Source organism: Maylandia zebra, linkage group LG18 (genome assembly GCF_041146795.1).
Source record: "Maylandia zebra isolate NMK-2024a linkage group LG18, Mzebra_GT3a, whole genome shotgun sequence".
NCBI lineage: Eukaryota > Metazoa > Chordata > Actinopteri > Cichliformes > Cichlidae > Maylandia > Maylandia zebra.
Window position 1 is genome coordinate 18,164,485 of NC_135184.1, and position 27,288 is coordinate 18,191,772.

A 27,288-nucleotide genomic window follows, 5' to 3' on the forward strand; every position below is an offset into this window, starting at 1 on the left:
GTGTAGGACTGAGGATGTTAAGTATTCTGTTTGATAGAGGATGACATTTAATTTTTTCATAAGGGAACTTCCCAAAGCAGCAGCAGCTCTCGGGTTTACAGAGTGCAGGACTTTAGATGCTTCGTTAGACCTGTGGGAGAATAAGTAGATGACAAATAGGGGAGATGCTTTAAAAAAAGATGAGAAAAGTTTAAAGAAGACAGGGAAAATGTAGACTGGTGCATCAGTTTTGCACTTGTAAGGTTAAATCTGTGTCCACAAGGGGGTGGCTGGACTACATCAAAGCAATCCCTCGCCAGGGTGGTCCTCTGCCCCTAACCCTGTGATCTTTTAAGATTTCTGTCTTCGATCATAAAAAATATCTAAATCTTAAAAATATTCTTGTTTATATAATTTTCTGGGTAACGTGATCTGCCTTAAAACGAGGATGCAGTAATAATAATATGGCCTATAAATGGTTTGAGCGCAGTTCTTGGTGTGCACTTGGAGCAGCCAAAGGAAAGACTTTCCGCAGCTGACGTCAGGCATACCTCACTAAACAGTGCGGCCCACTAGCGGTGAGCAGGGAGCTGCTTCGGAGGATATGTGGAGCAATCGTGGAAGAGGACTCCAGTCCGACCTTGTCTGGCGCACAGTCCCGCGTCTGGTTCGTGCGTAAGGCTGCTAAAACAGTTGGCCGCCTTTAAAACCCCTTCAGGCGTGAACAACTTTGGCTTTCATTCATTTTTTTTTAAATCGCAACACATCCACGTCTGGGTGATGTGCACAGAAATAGAACAACACTACTCCCAACCTCTTCCGCATATTGGATTTCTATGCAAAGAGAAGGTCGCCAGTGTCCCTCCAAGGATTCGGGAAATGAAGACTGCTGCTGACACGGAACCAGCCTGTTTTGACTTCTAGTGCGTGTTTCTGTGCAGTTTTTTTTTTCAAGGGATTTCCCCCGAGTTCACGAGTAAAGTATCTCCTCTCTGTGTGGGATCATTCGCTGCATTACCTATTTGAATACAGCCCCAGCTTTTTGGACGAGCCTGTGCAGAGCATTGTACAGTGCACACATTTGGTCAAAATGCATTTTATTTAGGATAACCACTGGATATACAAAGTGCCAAATTTGAGCCGGAATGGAGAACGAGTATAATCGCAATATTGTGGAAAAGTATATCTGCCATAAACTCTCCAAGCGGGGGTTCGTGTGGGGATTTCGCGTTGTCCAAGAAGAAGATGCTGCTAATAACGGATCGATAACTGACCCTCCACCGACTTTGGTCCACCGGTGCCGAGAAGCCAGCACCGGGCCTGACGGCGAGAGCAACACCCACCTCTGCAGACGGCTCCCACAGTCCGACCCACACGCAGGCATCCACAGAGTCCTGCGCGAGGCTGGAGATGAACTTGAAAGACTGTACCAGCCGGACTTCACGGAGATGTCGCGGCAGCTGCATCTCACCTCCTCCACGGCGCAGAGGAGGTTCGCCGAGGTGATAGACGAACTGTTCCGGGACGGGGTGAACTGGGGCCGGATTATTGCTTTCTTCGAGTTTGGGGGCACTGTGTGCGTGGAGTGCGCTTCCAACGAGGGGATGTCATCCCAGGTGGACAACATCGCAGACTGGATGACGGAGTATTTAAATGGACCTCTTAACAGCTGGATACAAGATAACGGGGGATGGGTATGTCTGATTCCGTGTAGTTGAGCGCTTTGCAGCAGTGTGCCAAGGGGTCGCAAAAGTCCTCTTTTAACTGTGATTAAAAGGAATTTCAGTGACTTAGTTCGGTCAGTGTAGGCCTACATGTTTGACTGAGCTGAAAAGTGCATTTTGATCTGGCTTAACGGGGCTCAATATCGAAACCACATGTGTAGCTGATCATTAAAAAAAGAAAAGTCCCTTTTAGGGTGATCTCGTGACGCACGTCAGGCAGCGAGCGAGATGAACGGCTTTACTTTACTTGCTCTAACTGGCTGATCTCGTTGACTGTTAAACTTACTCGACCAATCAAACAGCGGTTTCTCTATCACACCTCCCGACGCGTCTCTATAAAAAACCCGCCCTGTCATTTGTAGAAGCAGAGGCAGAGCTGTCATTGGAGCACAGAGGTTATTATCTAAGGGGAAGTAAAAGCTTAGTTATAAAAAGAAACAGGATTGTGTGTGTGGTGTTGGAGAGAGAGGGCATTTCACCATCCACCTGTATCTGAATCTTCATGCAGGAAAGTGCTTCAGTCCCGCTGTCACGTGAGGCATTGCAGGCCCTCATTCTTGCAGAAGGGAGGAGGTCAGACACATGTCAGCAAAGAGCAAACTATTGAATTAATGTGTTTAGGCCTCTGGGCATAACTGGACAGGGTTCAGCTTATCAGAGGCCCTTTTTTTTGGCACAACACACACCTGGCTGAATGCATGCCCACACTGAATCTGAAACAAGCATGCATTGTCATATTAATTTTTCAGGTTTTTATTACAGCTGCAAACCCTCCTGCAAAAAAAAAAAGGGGGGGGGGGGGGGGTGCTGTGCACCTCAGTAGCCACCAAAACTGACTTGCAATGAATTAACCTTTAATTAGCCGAGGTGCTCTTAATGAGAGCATAACGTTTGCACTGCCTGGTTATCTTAGCTGGAAGGTATCATAAAAACGGGGCGTGTGTTGAGTGGGCTTATCAATGATTCATATCGAATGTTTCATCTCAAAGGATTAGACCGTTTAACATTCCCCTTGAGTCTGCCTTGCCCCTGGAGGTGGCAGGTTGTGCCACATATCAAAGGGAGGCAACAGAGGGAGGGCCCTCCAAGAACACAGAGTGCTAATCTGCAGCCACTGTGTTTAACATGCCGTCCTCTGTTTGCATCTTGGTTGGGACTCTTTTGTCTGCCTTTTTCAGACCTGTGCCTTGAAGCTGGCGCAGACTGGGGCCGCAGAGATGCCTGCTCGGGGTCTCTGGAGCCCACTGTAGAATAATGTAGGTCATCATAGTTTGGGTTTTACAGCTGGGTGGAGATGACTGTATCTCTACATCCACTGGAGACAGAGAGAGAGAGAGAGAGAGAGAGAGAGAGAGAGAGAGAGAGAGAGAGAGAGAGAGAGCAAGAGCACAGTTCTTTAATCCAAAGGATTATTTAGGATTATTTGAAAGCATATGTCTGCAGTATAGGGAATGAATAACCTCATCCAATTAGTTTTAAGCTCAAAGTAAGCTCTAAAACAGTTTAATCCTGAATATGTTAGTGTTGGCTCAGTTTCTGTTGTAGCTTCCGCATATGCAGCCATGCACCGGTGTTGATTTATATTCATCTGAACGGGTGTCAGGTAGGGAATTTCCTGAGGTGTTATTGCATGACCTTTAATAACTGACGTTGCAAACACAGCGTTGTCTGTACTCTGGATTGGGTTTGTGAAAACTGGCTTTGCAGATGTTGAAATGTAATAAAAGTCAACTGTGTTTTCAGTCTGTGAAACAAAGCTGGGGGTTTTTTGCTATGTTTTGTCTCCTCCGGAGCCAAAACGGCGGCCTGTTATACACTGACGTGTTTGTGTTTTTGTATGTTTTTGAGAATGTCTGCTAAACATCGGGTTGATTTTGTACTGGCCTCTTCCTGAATTATGAATTCACAGAGGATATGCAGAGACTGTTAATCAGATATCTCTCAACAGGGATCTCAAGGGCATAGAGGGGATTTTTAGAGATGTTTTAGATCATGGAAACCTGTCCAGAGGGTCAGGGTTAGCAACATTGATTTAAACATTTCTTTTCATTATTTTCAGTTTTTTAGTCGCGCAAGTTCTTAATTTTCTTTTAATAAATTTAAAAAAAAAAAGAGATTTTTTTACAAGAGGTGAAATTTCAGGTAGGGGGAGTGTATAAATGAGCCTATGAAGTACAAAAAAAGGGGGGAGAAAGGATGTGACCTCAGTTTCCTCATTTGTAGCTGCAGAGCTCAGTGGGGACTAAACAATGGCTGCCACTGTTTGCAAATGATCTGGTATCCATTATGTTTTATTGTGAAAGCTTTGCATTGCTGCAATGAGACACATGTGCTACATTTCTGCATTAACCTCACCTGGGTCACCTGTTTTCTAAGGAACATTCACGTGCCGGGTGGCTGTAGCAGAGGAATGAGGATAAAACAGGTTTCACAAATCAGTCGTTTCTCATGAGCTCACTGTCGTTTGTTATAGTGTTCGACCTGATAATTCTAAATAAAACTTTTTAAATGGCATTTACACATCTTCCAAACAATGAAGACACTCGGTAAACACGGCTAAATGTGTGTTTAGACAGGTTGCATTTATGGTCACTTACCCTGTCCATTGTGTTATTGTGTGGAAGAGGTGAGTGCTGTGTTTTCCACCATTCTAAAAACAAAGGTGGGTGGCTAATCAGCCTATCACTGACATTTTGACATGTAAGAGTGGTGTGGAAACAGCTTTCTATCAGCCACCCTCTGTTTCCTGTTGTTTTTGAGACAATTTAAGCCCAAAATAGTGTGAACGGTACCCACTAATCATTGTTGAGTCTAAGTGTTGCGAGTGAGTCAAATACACATTTAGTTCGGCGAAAATCTTCCCTTTAAAAAACTGACAAAGCAGTGACTGTGTTTGCAAAATCTCAGCTGAGGGGCCAAATGGCTCCCATTCAGCACAGATTGCTTCCCACACCCCGGGATGTGACACACCGTCCTTTCATTGTCCCTAACATTCAGTTAGAAACTCGGCCTTTTTGTTGACAGAAATTGCACTCAATCAGGGAACGATTGCATTTAGGCTGCAGACTCACCCACACGTGGCGCACCTGTGTTTATTTGCAGGCGCTTGCAGTAAATACCAAGTGATTGAACAAAGTGGCAGACGGCGTCCGAGTTCCGAAATTACATACTTGACCTCAGACGCTTGACTGGCTGAGAGGGCGGCACGGAGCGAAATGCCAAATTGTGCTTCAAGAGAAAAACAGCAGTTTCATAACTGGAGGTTAACCAAGAGCAGTGTCAGATATGATGTTGAGAAATGATTTTTCTTTATCTTTGTTGTTTTTAGTCACGCTCTAAAGATGGCATTGCTTCTTGGTCTTTCTCAACAACCCTAATTTGAATTCTCCCTAAAAAAAAATGTGTATGTGCTGTTATGGATGAATCTCACTGTTCTTGCAGTCTTCCCTGTGGCCACCAGTAGGTCAAAGTGATCTCTTACCCTTTGAAAACAGCACTATTTTTGATGGATTTGCACCAAGTCATTGTGCAGACATTCAGCTGTTGAAGCCACAGAAGAATAATGATCATGGCCTCTCCTGTAGTTGCACAATGTCATAAAATTGGGTCCACACATTCATCAGAGGGAACTGCCATGATTTTGTGCTCCCTGTATTTACTGCTAAGTTGTGGAAATATTCCTCAGATATGCTAACATGCCTCTAAATCCTTGCTTTTCTATAACAAGTGAGAGGAAGGAGTTAAATCACTGAAAAACCTTCTTTCTTTTTTTAAGCCCCAAACAGTGAGATCAGGTGTCTGTGGAATGCTGCTAACCAGGTGGTCTATTTTCTGTGTCTCCCAGGTGTGTGTGTGTGTGTTATGAAAGACAATGTGCGTTTGGGTTGGGTCCATCCTGTGGGGGTTTCCCAGAGCACAGGCTGCTCTTCGATGGGTGGGACCAGCATGTTGCTATGGTATAGCAGGCATCTGGCTACGGCGCCTTGCTGAGGCTGAGTGGATGTGGGACAGCAAGGAAGTCATTAATCTCCATCTAGGTGACGTTTCAGCAGAGTAGAGACAAAAACCCAGGAAAAGAAACCAAACAAACAAACTAAATCACAAAGGAGGCACATGCAGCCATTCACAGGAGAGCAAAAGAAATTCTCGACCAGGTCTCACTTACATCCAATTTGCGTCTCCTAGATGCAAACTCAGCCTGCTAAACGCAAGTCAATACTAATCAGGGCGCCATTCAGGAACTGTTTCAGCTATGCTTCTTTTAGCTTTGAGCTCTTTTTCTAACACAAAGATGTCTATGTTGATGGTGAACGCAGCGCTGCCTCTGAGGACACATGCTTTACAGCGTAATGAGCTCTGTAAGTCATGACTGACTTACATCCACTCTGAGCTAGTATTCCCTTCTTGTCATGCGGCGTGCTGTCACACTCAGTTACACCCTTTTTTTCATCCATTAATTTGTAGCTGTTTATCAGTTTTTGGTCTCTCATTACTGTGTGAACGCTGCCTTCTAGTTCTGAGCAATCAGACCGAGGAATAAATGATTACTTGCGCAAATAGCATTTTAGGCTTTCTCCCTCCCACCCCGTCAATTAACACTGTCATTCTACAGCTGGAGACGCAACAAAAATGTAAATAGCAAACAAAGAAACAAACTAAATAAGAATCAGCTTGGAGATTTTGACAACAACTTTACCGTTGGATGTGTTTGAGCTCTGTAATGGAGACTGTGCACCACAAAGGAGCTTAATGTGGCAAGAGGCAGCCAAGATTTTCCCCTGTACTGTACCCCTTTTGCTTGGGAGGCCTCGGTTGCTCACCATCTGCCACTGTGTTTACACCCATCAGCACAGCATCTGTAATCTCAGGAACATTTCCTACAGACGTGGGCTGCTGCGGGCCGCAGCTCTCTCAATCAGTCCAACAAGAACATTTTTCTTCCAGCAATCTCTTCGCTATCTGCGTCTCAAAGACGTTTGAGCCAAGCATTTAGTCCCGTGTGTGGATTTAAGAAGCACTGAATCTCTTTTCATTTTGATTTCTATTCAGCTTCAGATTATACTCTTTTGCCCGCAGTAAGTCACATGCACTCCATCTTCACCTTTCCAACCACGCTGGATGTCTCATTGCCGTTTACGGCATGATTGCAGGCCACAAATCCTGTTCTGTTGCACTTGCAGGGGATATGCTTTGCGTCTTTCCGCAACATACCTTTACCCCAGAGACCCTCCACCCCATCCTGTGCTGTAGTTATTTCTGGGCCTTCTTGGGAGAGCTGGCAGAATGTCTGCTGGGAAACAGGGGCTGTAAATAAAAAACGGACACAACCTGGATTTTTTCCTGAGTGTCCAGCTCTTTTAGTTGGATAGTCATGTCAGTGGACCATGAACATAAGCTAACATCAGTGTTTTTTCTTTATTTTGTACTCTTTGTGTTGGACTTCTAGGATTACGCGAGTTTACAGATTGAAAGTTGAGAATTCATCCATGTTACTGTTTCCTTTTGATCCCTTTTGCTCAAATAAGCAGTCACCTCAACCTTCTAAGCTCCTGTTTTATGAGGGACAAGTGCTTGAGCTAAGCGCTACCATCCCACTGAGAGGATACGCTGATAAATAATATATGGAGCAGATAAACTTGGACACTAAATGGATGTCCCGAAAGCTTTATGAGCTCCAGCTGAGAGATTATATCCTCTTTCCCCTCCTCTTTTTTCCCTCATCCTCTTCCTCCCTCTTACCCCCACCACATGAGACGTATTAACTTGCACACATACACGTGCCCAAACACACTAATACCCAGAGACCTGGCTTTCAGTGTCAGGTAACGTTCCAGATCCCTGAAAAATGCAGGGACATGCGAGAGGCCTCTAAATATAGAAGCATTACCATCACTGCTCTTGTGTGGTCTTCTAATTGTCATGTTACGCGTAAATCCCTGCCCTGTGTGCCTCTGTGATAGCGTCACATCACGAACCCACCGCCGTCCTCCATGGAAAAAATGTCCTAATGAACCATTTGAGATGGCAGATAAAAGAGTTTTCCACCTTTCCTGTCACGGTGGGAGCCGGATAATGAGAAGCCTATTGAGACGCAAGTTGACTTTGCCACTAGGCACACCCTTGCAAGCAGCGCAGCATATCAATATAGGGCAAGGTTAAATGGTTCCTCCCATTGTCTAGCTACTGTAGATATTTTTGGGTCAAACCCCCAAAAGGCTTAAAAAGAGATTTGATGTTTTCAGTTAATTTCTAGGGCAGCAATATCCACTGTCATTTGAAGTCTAGTATGTCTCCTCACAAAGACAAAGCCTGTTGAACAGGTAGTGGATTGTCTTAGGTTTCCCCAATGAATGGCAGCTTTCACTGTGAATTAATTCCAGCCTGAGAATCTAAGATCTGAACTACAGATGTAGTTTCTGGATCTGAAAAGCGAAGCAATCCCAGGAGTTCGTCTCGTTCTTTTGGCTGCTCACTTTTAGAGGTCACCACAGCAGATCATCTACCTCCGTTGTTCACCCTATTCCTAGCATCCTCTTCTGTCACACCAACCCTCTGCATCTCCTCTTTCACTACATCCATCCCTTCTGTCTGCTTCGTTACACTTAAGCCAACAGCGAAATAGTTTCCATCAGTCCAACAGGGGCTGTCTCTTCTGGTTCTATTGAGGTTTTAAAGGTTTTGATTCAATTCAGTCCAAATCAAATCAGTTTTATTTATAAGCACCAAATCACAACAACAGTTGCCTTAAGGTGCTTTATATTGTAAAGTAAAAACCCTACAATAATGTAGAGACAACCCCGACAACCAGACGAACAGCCTATGAGTAAGCACTTGACGATAGTGGAAAGGAAAAACTCCCTAGGAAGTAACCTCTAGCAGAACCAGGCTGAACCGGGCAGCTATCTGCCACGACCAGTTGGGGGTGAGGGGAGGAAGACAAGACAAAGACATGCTGCAGAAGATGTTTCACTTTGATGTTAACATTTTTATTTTTGGTGACAATCACAGTGACAAAGCCCTAGTCACGCAGACCTACAGACCAGCCGTCTGGCAGCCTCTGGATGTAAGTGATTGCTAGAGGTTGATGGGAGTTTATGGGAAAATGATTGTGAAAGTCCCTGTCACATGGACCTAGAGACTGGTCAGTGTCATCCCCACCACCACAACCACACAGACACAGACAACCACAAAACCTCCTTGGTCTCACGATGGTCTAAACCCAGCTCACGTTTCCTATTAGTGGGTGAACAATCCAACGCTTGGTCCCAAGCATATTGGTTCATGTCGGTTCAGTTGCCCATAGTTTGCATGAAGTGACAGATTTGTCTACAAATACTGAATAGCTACACTCCAAGCAGTAGTAAATCTGTGAAAAGTACAACACAATCCGGGAATGAAGAAGGTTTGCATCCAAAGTAAAAGTTGTGCCTAACAGTCACCAGGAGTTTTTTTTGTGCAACAACTGATCTGAGCCATCGACTACAGTAACCATAGCCAACCGACGAGAGAATACAAATTTTTCACTAGCAATCGATGATTGTCACATCCAATATGGCGGCCAACTCTTGAATGTGACCATGTTGTCACGTGAGATTACTCGGTACAAGTCTATGACAAAACAGCCCTCAGCTCTCTCAGCCTCTGACATCAACAAACCTTCTCCTGATGAGTTTTTGAGCTAAATCGCTAGTTTCATTTTCTATTGAATAAATCACTGAGTCAATTCAATAAACTATGATCATTATTTGAGTCAGAAGGGAGGAATATTCATGGTATGCTCATTGTCTCATAATATTCGCAACCCAGCCCAATCCACCCCTCAATCATCACATCAGGTTTCAACACACTGCCAAAAAAGACACTCAGTACAAGGCTTCGTATCAGGACTCACCAGTGAGTGACGTCACGCTCTTTTATATTGTTTATGATCTAAACACAGGTATACAAAAAAGAAAAACGTGACTTTTTTCTCTAGCAACAATTACTGCTAATGCTAGCAAGCTGAGTTAGGAAGTACGTTATGTCCATTGTATGGGTTATATTACAATTTCCCTCACCAAAGCTGAAGCACAGAGGACAGGTTGTTAGTACAAATTACCAAGCAGAAGGTCACATTACGTAAGAAAGCTGCTTTTAAAATGTCCCAAAAAGAACCAACGCCATAAACACAGCAGAGAGGAAATTAGGCAGAAAGCCCCAAAGTATTTCTGTACCAGGCTGTAAACATGTTTACCTGCTCGAAAGTTGGGTTTTTTAGCATGAGAGTCAGAAGCAACTGACTTCCCCTGTAAGGCGTCCTCAAATAGCGATTCGACCTGCAGTTTATGAAATTTCACTTTAAGATTATGAGACCAATTTTTTTTTTATCAGTTTTATTGATTTTGGGGCAGAGAAAGCAGCAGCAAAGACTAAAGCGATAATTAACAGCATTTCGGTGAAGCAGCAAAACAGGCTGCAAATGCAATACAAATTTAGCAGACAGAAAGCAGGATTAGCATCGGTCTTTACTCATATTTCCGGCGTCTAAGGAGTGTAAACTGAACGCTCGTGATGCAAGGTTGATGGGAGCAAATGAAGAGTAAAGGAGCAGGTTGCAAAACCAAAACAGTGAGCTTAAATGTTCCATAGTGGCAATGGTAACTGCAAAGTTAGACAGTAAAATCTCAACCTTTCAAATCCCACGCAGCCATTTACTCTGCTATTGATGCAAAAAACATGGAAAAGTGTACGTTTAAAACAAAAGCGAAACTATCTCCATGGCTAGCTGCTAATTTGTGGTTCAGGGTAAATTGACCTTTTAAGGCTTAAAGCATTGATATCCACACACGTACAGGCAAAGATAGAAGCGGATGTGCTAGTGGAAATCAATTATTTGCTGTCAACAAAATGGCTGTGTACACACTCACGGGCATATACATACACACATACACTGTGGCACATCAGTGTGTACACAAAGAAGCGGATGTGGTAGTGTGAATCAATAATGCTGTGTTGTCACAGGGTGACATGTGAGCCATGGCAGGGAGCAGATGGCCTCGGGGTGCCTAGCTTCCTGTTAGCCATGCCATACAGCCTCAACGCACACAAGCTCGTGCACGCTTACACAGACACCACAACCATCTCCACTGGGATTTCCCCCGGCGCAGCTAGCTACACCACTGGCCATTACCAAACAGCATGCCATTATTGACTCTTCTCTGAACTGTTGAGTACTCGCTCTTCCAAAAATGACAACAGCCAGATAATGGTAAATAGATTTCTCTGCCTCGTCTGTGGAGGTCTGGAGTAAATAATTCTGTGCACCCCATCTCTAAACATGATTTTTGGCATGAGAGCAAGTATCCCACAGGAAATCTGATCTGTTTCAGTCGACATCGAGTGAGGTCAGCCGATGCTTGGAAATCTATTTGACTACGGGGTATAGATTCAGCATTTCCAATGGTTTGCAATGGTTCTCTGAGCAGAGCCTCAATTAACACAGCAGACCAGCAGCTGTGAATGTCAGATTGTATGTGCATGTGATTAATCAAAATGCATCCTGAAGGAGAGTGTCTCTGTGGAAAGACCTGGGTGAGATCTTTTAGCACATTTTTAAAAATGTTTTAAATTTCCTGACTCCTTTCAGCTGGTGTGCGAGCTCTCCCTATTGGCACAGCTCATACAGCACCACCCTGCTGCAATCGCCTTTGATGGCGACTGATTAGGTTTGAAGTGCAGAGAAAACTATAAACCCATGACGCTTGGAAGATAAAAAGCTTTTCCAAGAGAGCATTGTTCTGGCTTCTACGTATTGTTTCAGAGTCTCCATCCTAAATTCTCTTGACATCTTCTCAAATCTACAATCACCTTCTGTCAGGATGCTGCAGCTGGCGCGGAATATTACAGCTGCGTGCTACTTTTGACACAGATATCTCGCCGGTAGGGGCAAACCCACTATTGCCAAGGCGTTATGTTGCAGCAATTTCACAGAATCTACTCTGCCTCTACGTTTAATTGGTTGTTGGGCTGTCATTACATCTTGAAATACTGACAGATACTTCAAAGAAAACATGAAGAAATGAATACCGTAGTAGTGACAGTGATTCCTTTTCTTCCTAGGGATTTTATTTCATGTTTTTTGCTATTTCTTTTGACAATACAGTGACGATTTATGTCTGTGTATGTTCTAAGGATGCACTCATTTGATGACTTATGCCAGAGCAAACTTTTATGGTGCCAAGATTTAGTGGTGACAGGCTTCATTTTGCTTTTATAGTGAGGTTTTAACTCCCGTCTAGACGAGGTTCATGTCGGCAAATCTAACCACTAGAAGTTTAATCAACTCTGCAAATTGACTTGTAAACTGCCTAATTTATTGCTCACATTTGAAGTCAGTTGGCGGTTGGACTGATGCACGAAGAAATAAGTACAGATGTGTTTCTTTTTTTGTTCTTTTTTTTAATCAGCTGAATTTCAGCAGGCACTATTTGATCAGCCAACTCATTTTCTGATACCACCAAACCCATCACGCTCAGACCCCCTGATCGCCAATGTTTTCCAGATTTGAATTATAATGAGTCCACATTCCTGTACTTCATGGAGGACAGGAGATTAAAAAATATTCCTGGGTAAAAAATTTTTTTTAAAGCCTGGACTTCAGAAGGTGTCTTTGATCAGAAGGTGAGGCTAACAGGGTTCTGGAGGAGGAGGAGGAGGAGGAGGAGGACAGATGGAAGGGCATGAAATAAGAGGAGGCTTATAAAGCTATAAAAAAAGGCATTCCTATCTCTTACGGCCTCATCTGCTGCAGCCAGGTTGAGACGGAGAGGGTAATATCTGGAGCAGCCACCGTGGTTTAAAGCCCAAAGAATAATGACGCTAATAGAATTCAAGCTGTTAAATACAAAGAAGGAGATTTAGGAGACTAAGGTCAATCCAAAGTTACAGAGCACACTTGGATGAAATTGCTTGTTAAAGTCATCTGACTCAACAATCATCTGATCCTCAGCTGATCCATCTGCTGACTTTAAAGCAGAGGAATTTACTCGTGAAACATCCACATGGGCATTACATATCCCGAAACCTAAAAATACATGCTGTACATGTGGTTTGCTTTTGTTTTTCTCCCGCATTATTTAACATCCAGCTTTGGTGCAGTATCTTATTCTTGCAGTGCAGTTTCAAGACAAGCCAGCTCACAGTAGGCAGGCACCGAACCCCATTAATGACATTTTCCATGGATTAGTCCAGAGAGAAACAGAAACTCTCCTCCATTATGAAATTGACATATGCCTCATTAGTTTTCTGTGCATTTTCACTCCAGACTTTCACTGTCACAATAGGCAACTTATTATCATTCATCGGGTAGGCTGTGCTTGTTTCCCTTTGGTCTTTACGTACAGACAGGGAAGGTCACACAGCTCTGAATGAGCCAAGCTGCTCAAGATAGTTCAAACAATGCGTCTTTTAAAAGCACGCCCTAGCTCTCTGCAAGGTCTTTGTGAGTCATGCTGAGTTTAGAGCAATGAAAAGTAAAAGGAGAAAGAAAAAAGAACAGAAGTAATGTCCACCTCTGCTCTTTGCCTGCTTGATTGGGCTTTCGTTGAGTAATTATTTTCTGAGAAGGATTTAGCCGAAGCTTTTTCATTACATAATTCAAAGGGTTTGCTGTAGCCGTGTTTCTCGCAGCTGACTTGGTTCAACTCGAGGCTCATTCCTTCTCATATCGAGCCTCTCGGGCAAACGCGCGCGCACACAAGCGGGGTTGTTTGTTTCCACACATCAATGCATTCCACTCATTCCTCTCCCCCAGCCTGGATGAAAATCAGCTGGTTGCCTGAGAGAGGTCAATGAACTTTCCCCCAGTGTTCCCGTCCTGAGAGGAAAGAGAGTGGAATTCTTTCTTTCACTTATTGTTTTTAGAGCTGACGCTCATGATACGGCCTCTGCTCTCAGATTGTCTGAGTGGAAGTGAAATTGCATAAGAATAATCATTGCTTTCCTTTCGCCCCCCCCCCCCCCCCCCCCCCCCCCCCCTAAATAAAATGACCTCATCGTCCATGTTTAGAGAAGTTTTGTCATGCATCTCTGAGCTTTAACTCTCAGCCTGTGGGAAATATGCTTTCCTTCCCTTATCGGCTTTTGCTTTGTCTCCCCACATGATTTTTCTTCTTTCTTTCTTTTAACCCCCTCTTCTTGAAGTAACACTGTAAAGTGAACATCCTGCTTTTAGAACCACACGGAAAGGAAAATGAAATAAAAGGAAAATGTGTTTACCTCAACAAGGCACATTTCACATTTTCTGTGTTTTTTTCTGTTCTAATTAGATTGAGCAGAGCTGGAGACGGGTTCTGAGAGGCAGTGTCACATTTCTGCGCACCAATCAGGGCCTTGCAGTACTTTAATCAAAATGCAGCAAGAGCTGAATTGTTTGTTTATGAACTGTTTATTTTTATTGTTAAAGAGAAAGGAATCGGCAGTATTTCCCGCAGGCTTTAAGTCTAAGAAGTGACAGCATACTGTATGTAGCTGTGCTTTCCACCACCGGCAGTGAATACCTTCTCTGTGACTTTGTGGAAAGTTTTCAGTGCTTTTTCAGCTCCATTCTCCTCCACTTCAAAGCCGTTTCCTGAGGGAGCCGTACCTCAAACGGATGATTGTTTTCTCTGACATTATCGGACATCTGAGATGCTCAATCTGCTGCTCTCTGTTCTCCTCACAGCATGCCCCGTCCCAGACTCTGGCCTCTCTCATTTACATGGCCAACACGGGGAACCCAGCTACACCTGAAACCTGGCCCAGTGTTCTCTAATCACGTAAACTGCTCTGGTATCTTGTTGCCAAAACTGACAAGCTTTCATTTAGGGGCCGACTGAAAGAGGAGACCACGGGAGGCCCTGGGTGTCTAGCTTTGATCTTCTAATACTTTCTCCTTCACTGACACGTTTAATTCTCTATTAGATGATGTTACACTTGACTTGTTTACCCGTGCTTCCTAAATTACAACTTGGTGTTTCATCAAAGGAAAAATAACATCACATTCCCTCTAAAACTTGCCTTTTTATGGTCTGCCTCCTCTTATACTAGGGGCTAAGATTTAGGAGTCGCTTAATGGTTCAAAACAAATACAAATCTCTTAGTTACAGTCTCTAACCAACTGTGGCTCTCCCCTGCTGCTCCCCCTCCCTTTCTCCACGGTATTAGTATGACTACATGTTTGGCTTGCCTCGAGTCTTTCCTAGTTACCCGAACAGACTCTGTGATTTAGCCATGCTTGGCTCTACCACAGAGAAGTCATAGTCTCATACTAGACAGTGATGTCATTCCTGCACAAAAAGTGACTTAATGCTAACTACGCCATAGAGGTCCTTTACACCGCCTATCACTGCTGTCTGAAAAGCCCCTTTCTGAACATTGGGATTATGTAATTCTGTTACATCAGGGGCTCGACACAAAGAAGCTGCACACACAAGACCACAGTGACTGAAAGCAGAGCGCATTATTTCAGATGGCTCCATTTTTTGGGGAGGGGGGTCAAGTTCAGAACAATTAGTCACCACACACGTGTCACGTGAAGTTTGAAGCCCTGCTGCAGATGGTGTTCCCGCACGTCCCGCTCATTACTCCATATACAGTAGTCATTTTTAGCTGGGATTAGGCAGCCACTATTTTTGGAGTGGCTTTCTAAGAGGTTGGTTGTGTGCTCTCAAGGTCTAAAGGGGTCGGCAGATCTGACTTTTAAGGCTTGAAGCGGCGCTGCCTTCGTCACAGGAAATGGGCCTCTCCCATGGACTTGTGGGGAAGCAATAGGCCACCTTGGAATCTGTTGCTTCCCACGGTCTCTATCAGGACTTCCCATCTGAACTAATCAGTGATAGTTCAACAGTTGAAATTGGAACTGCAGGGGCTCTCATGCTCTCCTAGAGTAAGAGGTGCTTTGGTTCCAGAGAGCGGCAAATACAAAGCTTACTCAAAGCCGATAGAGTCATTTGAATGGTGGAAAGCTTTGCCTCTGTCTAATCATTAACCTACACCTACCTTGCCTTTTGTTCCATTGAGGCCTTCTGCATGTTTTAAATGCCACTTTCACTTACAAAGTGGGTCTTTATGCAAGTCCACTTTAACAGTCCTGTGAGTGCAACATTTGGACAACACGACCTGGGATGGAAAGGCTCACATAGTGTAAAAAAGAAAAGCACCACAGTTTATTGGCCTGCGTGCTGCTTACATGGATTTGGGTGTGCTATGCACAGCTTCCTTGACAAGAACACAGACCACTTAGACTCCCAAGTGGCAGACATCCTGTCTTTACTAAAAAGCCACTGCAGCCAGGTTTAATGCACTTCAAGCACACCCACACACGTGGACGATGACTCAGCTGCCCCTTTTCATCCTCTGCGCTCTCACTCGTCATCTGTGGCCTTTTAAATGGAGCGAGCAGCAGAGATGAGACTTGTTTTATTAGATCGGGAAGCCCTGAACTAGGGGCTAGGATGAAGCCTCTCGTTATTTATAGCTGCACAGCAGTTGCGTTCTCTCTATCTGGCAGGACTCTGTCACTTCCTCCTCCGTGGTAGGCCGGATGCGCTCAGTGCAGACATCCTCAGACGAGGCAGACATCCTCATTTAGCTGCATTGTATCTATTTGAGGGCTCCTTTGTGCTTTGGTTTGGGATGCTATGAAGGATTTTGAATCAAATGTTCAAGGTCAAACCACAAGATTGGCTCATTTTAAAGAATGAAAAAAAAAAAACCTCTATTGACTGAGCTGCAGAGGTTTATTGTGAGGGGGGGGAAAGGATTGTCTCTCTGTGGCTTTCCCTTAGCTTTGATGTCTCTTTGCTTTACATGTAAAAGTGATTGATTGTGTATAATACACTTTGAGCTTAGGTGTAGTCTGCTGATAAACCCTGGGTGCAGGGGGAAAGCTAGTGCAGTCTGCTTCTATGCACTTGCCTTCAGTCTTCTGAGACTGCAAGGTTACCCTGTCCTTCATTTCATGTTGGATCAAAGCTGTTCAGTAAAAAAAAATCAATAGTCTCAACAAGAATCAAGGAGTACATAACTGATCAGTCAAGGCCATGCAATGCTTGTCAATTCAAAATCTGTTTATATTTCCCCAAAATCCTCTGAATATTTTCCCCCCTGTACAAATTGGAATTGCTTTACCGTGGTTTTGCACCTCCTCCTTCTCTTCATTGATGGGATTAAAAAAACCTCAAGTTTATTGAAGCATTACATATCTTCAGAGAAACCAAAGTCTCCTGTGTAAAGTTCTGTTTCTCATTTATCTGGTAAGTTTAGACAATGAATAATGGAGACAATAAAAAAAAAAAACAGTGTCACGAGGAGTGTGGGTGATTTACTGCCGATCACATTTCATGTTCCAGTGGAGAAGGCTGACTCCCACGGGAGCGGGAGCTGTTTTGTAAACACACAAATGCTGCAGCCGCTGTTGCTGATGCAAATTTGAATATTTATGAGCCTTTGGGGTAGCATCCGACGTCAAAATTGTTTCTCTCTTTACGCTTGACTCGAACGTAATGACTGCGGAAGGTATGAAACCTGAGTTTGCAGTGAAGCTCAAGCGGGGGGCATATTAAAAAAGGTTTCCAATTTCCCTTGTACCGTGTCATGATCCCGCTCTGTCGGGCCAATTCTGTATTCTATGGCTTCCATATTGGCTGGCCATTTCAAAGGATGGCAATTCATTTGTAAAAGCGTGTGGACAGTCAATAACGCTCTTCACTTTCAAAGTTTACTCAAGCTTCTTACACAAGCTTCGGGGAGTCTTTCTCACCAAAATAATATTCAGTTTAAGGTGAGGTTAGTGGAGCTGCTTGCACAAACTGAATAAAGTTTCTATTTTCTTTTTTACTGCCTTCATTGCTTAATTAACTGTCTTTGGGTGTATAATTGTACCTTACAATATAAAACATCTTGATTTGGTCCCAATAAATAAAACTGAATTCAAGAGTATTTAATTCAATTGTGCACTCCTAAGCACTCCAAGCTAAGAAAAACGGGGAGGGTTGCATCAGGAATGGCATCGCACACAAATAGTCGGGGCAAATCAAAACACGTGGATCATTAAAAACATAAAATAAAATAAAATGGATGTAGCCCCTGTGTCATAATCAGCCTGCTCCAGGTTTTGTTTTAAAGCCTCAAATTGAGCATTTTGGCCATTGTCTTCTTGGTCTTTTGGAACCAGTGACAGCTGAGGCATGGATCTGACTGAGGAATTGAAGACGTTCAACTCAGATGCGTAATTGGCTTTTTAAAAATGATTATTTTTACTAAATACAGGGCCAAAATTAACAAAAGTAACATTATAATGTGTTAAATAAGGGTTCACACTGGTGACTGAGACCATAAACTCATCATGTAACTGTTCACCGACATCATAAATCAAGTCAGAAGTAGGTCATTGACTCATAAACTTTAACATAATCTGGATGTTTTAGAGTCGCCCCCTGGTGCCCACCTGGAAGAATGCAGGTTTAAAGCAAACACCTCGCTGGCTTTAATTTTTCAGACTCAAAGGATGTCGAACATCACAGTCTGTTATGTACAGATGTGGCAGTCTGCAATGGAAGATGCTCAGGCTGACTTCAAAATGATGATTATTATTAATGACATTCAAAGCTAGCCAATGATAAATGACCATTAGTGACAGTTTGTTAATTTTATAGACTGCTGCAAAACCAAAGCAATTTTTTTTATAAGCGACTCATCAGTTAGGTATCTTTTGTCACTGCATACGTATGTCCTTTGTTTCAAAGAAGCAAGTGTTATTGTTACTCGGGCTGATCCACTAAATACTTGCGCATTGATTGGGCTGGATTTGTACAGCTCGACATCCCACTTTGTCACGCTGGACTGCGAGGCTGTGGTTTCCATGTATTGCAGTATTGTCACAGGGCAGTGAAGGGCTCAGTGTCCTCAGCTCCAAGCTGTTTGCTGCTGCTGACACAGGGGATTCAACGGGTAATGAGTACTGCAACAAACTCCTCCGTCATCTGATTTTTGGTCAATGGATGCCACTCTGGAGAATTGATCGAAGCTGACCTTGTTCCAGGACAAGCGCTTGCAGTACTGTCACTGTCATGATGTCTGATCTGTTTATTTTTATTATTATTTTTCAGATGTTTTGAATCTGTATATGCGCTCGCACTCATGAGATAATAATGCACCCACATGAAAGAGAGCGATATAAGTGTATATTTTGATCAAAACAGATCTATTATGAGAAAATAATGCCTTCCTTGCATTTTTTCTCCCATACCCCTCCACCCCTGAAATGGGAGTTTTGTTTGACTTTAATTAGCAGTGGAGAGTCTGCAAAAGGCTAATTAAAAAAATGAAAGAAGGGCAGCAGGAGCAGCATATGTAATTTTATAAGTACGCTACTATGTGAACGCTTAGGAAATAAACAGAGCGTGGGGAGAAGCTCAGTTCAGAGGTGAATATAGCAGTGAAGCCACAACGGGCACTTTAATTACAAGTTGAACTTTAACCTACATCCCTTTCTCTCAGTCACAGTCTGCCCGCAATTATCCAGAGAAGATTCCCAAAACAGAGACAGTTGTCTAATCATTATTCTGTTTTGGCAAAGTGCTGCTTGCGGTTTTATCGGAGCTAGTCAAGCACACAAGATCACTCATTATCTTCCACAGAAGCTGCAGGATCGTTCCCAAAAGTTTGTGTCAGTGTGTGGGGTGTGATACCCAAAGGATCTGGCAAATGTTTGGTATTTCCCGTTGCCCATAAGATAACGTAAAGCCATCTGAAGAAGACAGCTGTGTAAAATCTCTTTGTGTCCATGAGAAAGACACTGAGCAAAACCCAGAGGTGTAAATCATGTGAAAAACAAATCAGAGGTCGAGGATAGACTCTCTCCCGCTGGTGGGAAAAGCAAATTGTGTGTGAAGCTTCCAGCCTGGGTAACCGTGACACTCATGCAGTCAGTCGCCACCCCTCTGCTGCATATGGGAGACTCAAGTCCTCACCGCTCAGTCGAACTCTTTTGCTCTGTATGTAATTCTCAACAGGATTCATTGTTTGCAGTAAAAATGAAGGCAGGGTGTGTGTAAACCTGGCTAGGCATTTTCCCATTGACTCCAGGGTCTCTGTAGGCTGGGGGTGACCTTTTAAAAGCCACTGATCGAAAAAATTAATACTGTAGAGAACTGCAGCCTGGACTTTTATTTCCCAGATGCACACCTGCTGCTGATGGCAGATGGCTTTGCTGCGGGGCAAATATGAGCTTTTGGGGATTATGAAGTCTTTTGTTGGCCGTGTTTTTTTGTGCTCTCTTGTCCCTGTCAACTTCCTGTGTCCTCTTTCCCACCTGCTTATCATTATTTTTCTGTAAAGACTCCGCTTTTCAGAATGACAGTCAACACAACAACAGAAATGGGGCCAAAACACAAAGTGCCAAGGTTTGTTTTTCCACACTGCTCACATGCTTGTGGCAGCGCTGTTCGCTAATGCGGGGATGAAAAAGTTCCAGGAGCTGAAGTGGAGCATGCCTCAGTCTCATGATATCCACCTGACACCCCCACCCCCCTCCTGCTTTCCAGCTCTCCCCTGAGTCAACCTGGAGTTATTACCACCCATGCCCTTGTGGGATTCTTTTAAACATCCATCACAGCTCGTATGAACCTCTTATTATAATTGCCAGCTTTTGTTTCAGACTTAAATAGATGATAATCTATGGCGACTGTCTGGGACATATCAAGGACACACATGAGTTTGCCATTTTGTTGAGCTTTGCTAGTGGCTGGTCACATGCGCGCCTTGCTGCTGGCTGGAGTTACAGTTTCAGCAAACTGTTATTTTCCAGGCGTAGGTGAGGAAAAACACACAATGGTGTTTTTGCCAATCAGCACATTTCCTTCGGCTTAGAGGTGTGACTGAAGAGCTTGCTCGCTTATTAATACCTGTATCCTGGAGAGGGAGACGGGTGTCATCGTTCAAAAGCAGAGACTGTTCAGAGCGCTCCAAAATAAAAAATGCTCCCTGACATTTTGCTTTCCACACTACCAGCAAGGCTCCAGGGATGATGGCGGCAGTTGGTACACTGCTTTAGCCCAGACTGAAATATCTCAAAAACATTTGCATGGACTGCCATGAAATTTAGGACAGATACTCATGATGCCCAGAGGATAAATGTGTCAACACTTACAGGATAGATGGACACAGAGTTTTGGATTACATAGATTACATGGACTGTATGTGAAAGATGGACATAGCTCGATTTTAACACTATGACTGCCACCATCTTGTTTTGTGTGTCGTTGTTTGTGTGTTTGGAGCTGATTGTTTCATTGTATTTGGATGACAGGGTGAATAGGTGAGAAGTAAGAAGTTTATTCTAGCAAGCTAGCTTAGCAAAGTGCAAGTATGGACTATTTGGGTGTGTTAGGTACCTGCTGCTAAGTGACTATACAGTCAAATTAATGAATTAATAGCACAGCAAGCCAAAATAATTTTCAGACTGCTTGCATTGGTGTGTTATCTGCAGCAGCCATGCCTTAAATTTAAGCCTTAATATTTCTGTTTCTGTTTGGTGAAAACCTGGAAAACCAGCTTCAGCTCTACTTTATGTTAACAGCCTGGCGTTAGATGGTTATGCTACGGTCACACTTGGGAAAACAGCAGTCGGAGAACGTGGCATGACTAAAATTATTGTGACTATTTGCACTGAACTTTTTGAAATATTTGCTTTAAAGATGGTGAGCAGGTCTGTGACTACTCCGAGTCAGTTGGCATTTGGCAACTTTGAATACAACCAGTTGAAAACCAGCTGAGTCGAGTTCCCTATTGCAAAGAGACGCATCACAGATAAGTTGCGCTCAGCACCACAGACTAATCTCAGACTGATTCCTACCTGTTGGCAATTTGTCTGGGATTATAAATAATTAGCAAACCTTCACCAGTCTGTTGAGTGAGACTACAATTGTCTGGGGACAATTTGTTTCCAACCAAGCAATCTAAGCAATCCCCTAGCAATCTAAAGAGGTCAGTTTAGGGTGCTGAACTCTGGGCCTCTAGTGTCAAACTCCAGTCCTTAAGGGCCGGTGTCTTCAAGCTTTTACATGTGTCCCTGCTGCAACACACCTGAATAAAATTAGTAGGTCATTAGCAAGACTATAGAACTTGACTGCATGCTGAGGTGGCAATTCAGCCATTTGAATCCTGTTACAGCAGCTCATGAATAAATGAACATGGTGCAATAAAAGTACTTTTAAAAGTACATTTTTCCAACACATGCATTCTGAGTGCCATTCTGATTTCACTCTAGTGTGATGCAACCAGTAAGCATCACACCATAGCTTTACCAATTTGAGTGAGTATACTTTTTGAAATTAGCATTTAGCTAATTTATAAGAGCCTTACAGTTTCACCGAGCTGTTAGCATTCCCCTAGACTACTGTCTCTAGCCTGGGGGTGTAGTTTAAAACGCCCAGCTGCAACAAAGAGAATGCTGTGTGGTAAAAGATATTGCCGGGTGATTTACGGAACACAGTGTGTTTTGACATCAGAGGGCCCAGAAAAAAAACTGCTGATCCTTCCTCCCCTCTGTCACCAGCCCCCAGCCTCAGGAATGCCACAGGACAGGAAGGGAAGCAGGAAATGCTTTTGTCTCCGTACAGCAGTTCAGAATAGATGCCTCCTTTTTTTAGTCCTGTGTGGGCTTTTTGTTTGATAAAAAGGAAGCTGTGTATTAAAACGTGACACTAGCGAAAGAGAGTATAATGAATCTTCTACTAGATCAAGGTCAAAAAAACATGTATTCCGATAAAAGTAACACAAAGCATAATTACTGTAGGTAAATTGACTTAAAACCAGACAGATTAAAATAGACTGGTAATAGATCCCCATGGGAACTGACACAATAATGTTGTAGTGAATCAAACTTAACAATTCACCATTGTTCACAGATCTGATCAAATTACAGATAGAGACTTCAAGAGATGGAGACTTCAAAGGAGATCAGATGTACAGCTTCACAACACACCTTCTAATGTGGTCAGCCTCATAACAAAAGAAAAATATTCAATAGGAGGTGTCCCCTAGAGCTCCCTAAAATTTCCTCTATTGTCGTTTGGTTCAAGATAATCTGCTGTGTGTGCGTGTGTGTGTGTCTGTCTGTGTGTGGGAGAGCATTTAGCTTAGCACCATTACTTCCTGTCCAGCTGTTCCTGCTGTCACCGCTTTTAAGCAGATGTCTGTATTTCCTCATCTAAGACACGCAGCCACGGTCTTTTCTGCACAGATGCTCCTCGTGTACGCTCACGTTTTTAACTGGCCTCCTTTAAAACTCCTCTTAGCGGCAGAAAGCTGAACCCACTGAGACACCGTGAGCAGCTTTAATATATTCGTGCTTGAGCACTGGAGTGTTCATCCGCGTGCTAGAGAAAGAAAAAAATGTTGCGAATGGGCCTTTTTGGGTGATTCCTGTGTTTGGGTAGTATGTGTTTCCGAGTGGGTTGTGTCATTGTGCATGAAAAGCGTAGGAGGGTGTGAGAGCCGATGAACAGTAGTGGATCTGCCTGCAGCATAAGTGTAATGACATTCTTTTCCCACCCATGTTTGGTATCAGCCAAGGGATTTACATTTTAAAGGGTCATTTCACCCAAATTAGAAAAAAAAAATCATATTTACCAAGTTTTTTTTCCTATAAAATCTATGTTCAATACATGGAAGTGAATGAAACTTATCTTATTATTAAAACAAATGAAACCAAAACTACAGGCAGGAAAATGAGATATTAAATATGGCCTGCAGTGTTTTGTGTTTTTCTTGTAATCACACAAATTCCAGGAAGAAGATCAAAGACAACAATGAATTATTCCTTTAAGTGATGCATGTGTAGCCAACCTTCAAGTATGCCTTATTTGTTTGTGCCTCTTACCCACAACTTTTTCTTGTAAAGAAACGATTAGATAATCCCGAATAAACTGCAGAGCATGCTGAAGCATCCTCGGGGAAGATACTGAACCCTGAGTTAGCCCTGATGCACTCATTGGAGTGTGAATGTTAGAAAAGGCACTTAGGCAGTGCTATACGATAGAGTGAATGATGGCTGTCATAAAAACTGCTTTGAGTGCTCAATTAGAGTAGAAAAGCGCTATATAAATATCAATCCATATTGCTGCTAGCATGAAAGCTGTAGATTATTTTAAGACAGCTTCACGTGGACTTCCACATATCAGTCAATCGATGTCTTTCAGGCGACTGCTAAAAATAGTCCTCATCAAATGCAGGGTTAACCCCTGTTTGAGCAGCGTTCGGTTAAAACCTGCACTGACCGGCTGTTTAAGGCAGTTGCTGACCCTTCTTTTAAGGTAGAATGATTTATTTGTGACTCATGTCTCCTTTAAGAACTATGAGATGCAAACCTTATTTAAGAACTTGAAAAGTATTCATGCGAAGGTAACCATGTTATTCAGAAGCCTAATCAGTTGTCTCTGTCTCTCATCTCAGGATGCATTTGTGGAGCTGTACGACAGACAGAGGGACTCCGTCTTCAGTTGCTCCTGGCCCTCCATCAAGACAGTTTTCGGCTTGGCTGCGCTCGGAGCGGCCAGCCTCACCATCGGAGCATACCTTACACAAAAGTGAACAAGGCCTCTTTTCAATCAGCTCGACTTTTTTCATCTCAGCATCTTCCTCCTCTTTTTCCTGGTGCCTCTCCTTCTTTTTTTCCCCCCTCCCTGCACCTTTTTTAAAGATGCCCCTGACCCCTCAGAGACAACCTTCAGACTCTTCTGAATCTCTTCAAAGCCTCTCCCAGAAAAAACTCCCTCTTCCCTGCCTCTTCGTGTCAAAACATTCACAAATCAAAACAACTGAAGAAACCAGAGGCGAAACCCACAGAGCAAAGGATGCATTTTAGATGGAATCGCACTAAGCTGACTACAACAGCGGAGAAACGAGGAGTGCATGTTTTTGCCTTTGCTTTTTTTCGGTTTCTTTTTGCTCGTCCTGCTTCTCTAGGAGTTATAGCATGAACGTTGAGTGTTAGTTTAGACGTCGCATGTGTAGGTCCTCGGTTTGGAGGCCTTCGTGGTGGTAGTGGTGGCGGTAGGATGTAGGGTGGGGGGGTGCAAGGATGATGGTGACGATGATGCCAGGGAGGGCGAGGCCTCAGCCTCGACCCCGGCTCTTTAGGGTGAAGGACCCCATTTGAACTGTGGACTCCAGTTACCCCCACAAGTCGTCTTTCAAAGGACTTCCTCCAAACAGCAGCTGCTTAGAATGTGTAATGGAAACAGCTCGCTACAACCAGCGCAGTGTGTGTCTACTGCTTTCACCCCTCAGACCGCTCCAGTGAACTCTGAGCACACACTGCTCCATTATGCTCTCCCTGGCCTGTGATGGAGGACAGGCTGCTAGAAGACTGAGCTCTTTTGCAGCGCTTTGAAAGCTCCTGTGTTGGGTTTAAACTTTTGCAGCAAACCGAATCGAATAGTTTGCATGTGGAGTGTTTTAGAAAAAAATATGCAAAAGAAGCCTGAAAGATGAACGAGAGATGTGCAGCACAGCATAAAAGAAAGAGGCAGAAGTAGAATAAACCCTGTAGTAGGGTTCCTGCTGCATAAACAGTTTTAAGAGTGCATTCCTGACACACTCCTTTTCTAAAATCACTGCCCTACAAATTATAAATAATCACAGCTCGTACTATTAGCACACGACATCGTTTATTTTTTAAATTTGCTTTTACTGTCGAATGGGCTCGCTCAGGTTTCAGACCTCGCCCCGGCTGAGGTCTCACAGTGGCTCGGTATTGCCACAGAATGAACTCTGAACCGAAGGCAGTTTCTCGCAAATGACTGAGGAGATGCCAGCAGCAAAGCCAGGGGGTCCCATGTGTGAAACCTGAGATGTCCCCTCTCTCCAGCCTGCAAATGCATCCCAAATCATTGATTGGTTCCTTTCAGCCTGTTTTTGTAATCGATGTTTGTCTTGTGTTACAGTCCGACTGCAAATTTGGAAGCACTCAAGGCCTCCAAAATACTGCGTTGTACAGCAAGTCACTTGTGGAAAACCTTTTCTTTTCTTTTTTTTCTTTAAATTTCTCTATCACTAAAACTCTTCAGCTTCTTTGTCGTTGCATGGATGAAAGACACGATGTCTTAACACAATGCATATTTGCTACGCGTAACCATATTTATAACAGAACAGGCAAGAAATAGCAACAAAGAGGTAGCATTTTTCTATTTATTCAGAGGTACCAGATCACAGATTTTTAACAGTTTCTTCTAAGGAATCACACTGTAACAATGTTATTTCCTGGCTGCTATTATAACAAGAAAAAAAAAGACATGTTTTAAAAAGTGATTTTTTTTCCCCGTTTTGTATTATCATCGGCTTAAGGCTGCTATACTGTTGATTTTACTCACAGCTTAAACTGCCACAATTTTTCAGTATAGTATCCTAGAGAGCTGGAAACCAAAGTTAACTTGTATTAATCTTTCATTTCAAAAGGAAAAAAAAATGAAGAAAAAAATACATAATAGCTAAAAGGAGAAAACACTTTGCTTCAGTTCACTGAGAGTCTGTCCAGTGAGGTTTTGTGATCTCTCTGTGGAGGGTTTGTCTTGTGTTACTGTACTATATTAGCCTAACTTTTGTCAGCCTTGTGCTCCAATGATAACTCAGTGCTTATCTGTAAAAAATGTTGACCTACCAGACCTAAACCGTGTCTCAGCTCTCACGTTAAAACCACCCAGTTTTCATTACAACAGCTCACAGTGTGATTTGTGATGTGTGTATGAGCGTGTGTGTATGAGTGTGTGTGTGTGTAAGAAACTGAGGGTGCTATGAGCAGGAATAGGAAGACTTTAACAGCAATATACTGTAATTTTTATACTCTGTGCATATATGAATGTAGCACTATGGTTTCCGTGCTGTTTTATGTCTATAATCGCAAAACTGTAGCACTTAAAAGAAAAAGGAAAAAAAAAGAAAAGTGAATTGTGTTTCTGTTGTTTACTGCTATATCCACGATAAGCTAGTGGGATCATATTGTTCCTAATAAACCAGATTTTTCTCCAGCAGATGCAGAAGTCCGAGTTGATGCTGCTTTGGTGTCTTATTGATTCCTGTCTTGGTGTCGGAGCCAGTCAGCAAACAGAATAAGAGAGATGTTTTAGGTGAAGAGCCGTGCTCTTTTGATTATCTGTTATCCATCACGGCTCTGCTCAGCTCTGCTCTGCATAAAGCCTGGCTGTGTCAACGTGACAGTCTCCTTGTGAAGGACTGTGCAGAAGAAGCAGCAGCCGCACCCCATCAGACATCAAAGCTGTCCCCAAACACTGCAGTTGTCAGCCTCCCTCCTCTGCTCCATACGCCGCTAAACACGAGTGCAAAAACCCCAAATGCCCTGCGGCCAGGTTTTTGTACACCCCCTGCCTCTGTTCTGATCACACTTGTCTTCAAAGGCTATGGCGCCCGGGCTGTTCGGTGGAATTTGTGAAAAGCATTATGCAGTAAAACTAATGTTGAAAGAGTTGAGTGGGCGCGAGAAAATGAGGGGCGAGGAGCAAAAGAGAGCGGTGATGGTGGTGTGTACAGATATATCCCTGAGGAAAGC

The 27,288-nt window shown here is 43.4% G+C and overlaps 1 protein-coding gene across 1 annotated transcript; it reads left to right on the forward strand.

Annotated features, from left to right (window-relative positions):
• The first annotated feature begins 545 nt into the window (after positions 1–545).
• On the forward strand, positions 546–26,764 carry bcl2b (BCL2 apoptosis regulator b). The gene is made up of 2 exons (XM_004542713.5): positions 546–1,673; positions 24,177–26,764. Exons 1-2 carry the CDS (start codon positions 1,125–1,127, stop codon positions 24,312–24,314), a joined length of 687 nt encoding a protein of 228 aa, XP_004542770.1. The 5' UTR covers positions 546–1,124; the 3' UTR covers positions 24,315–26,764.
• Positions 26,765–27,288: the final 524 nt, after the last annotated feature.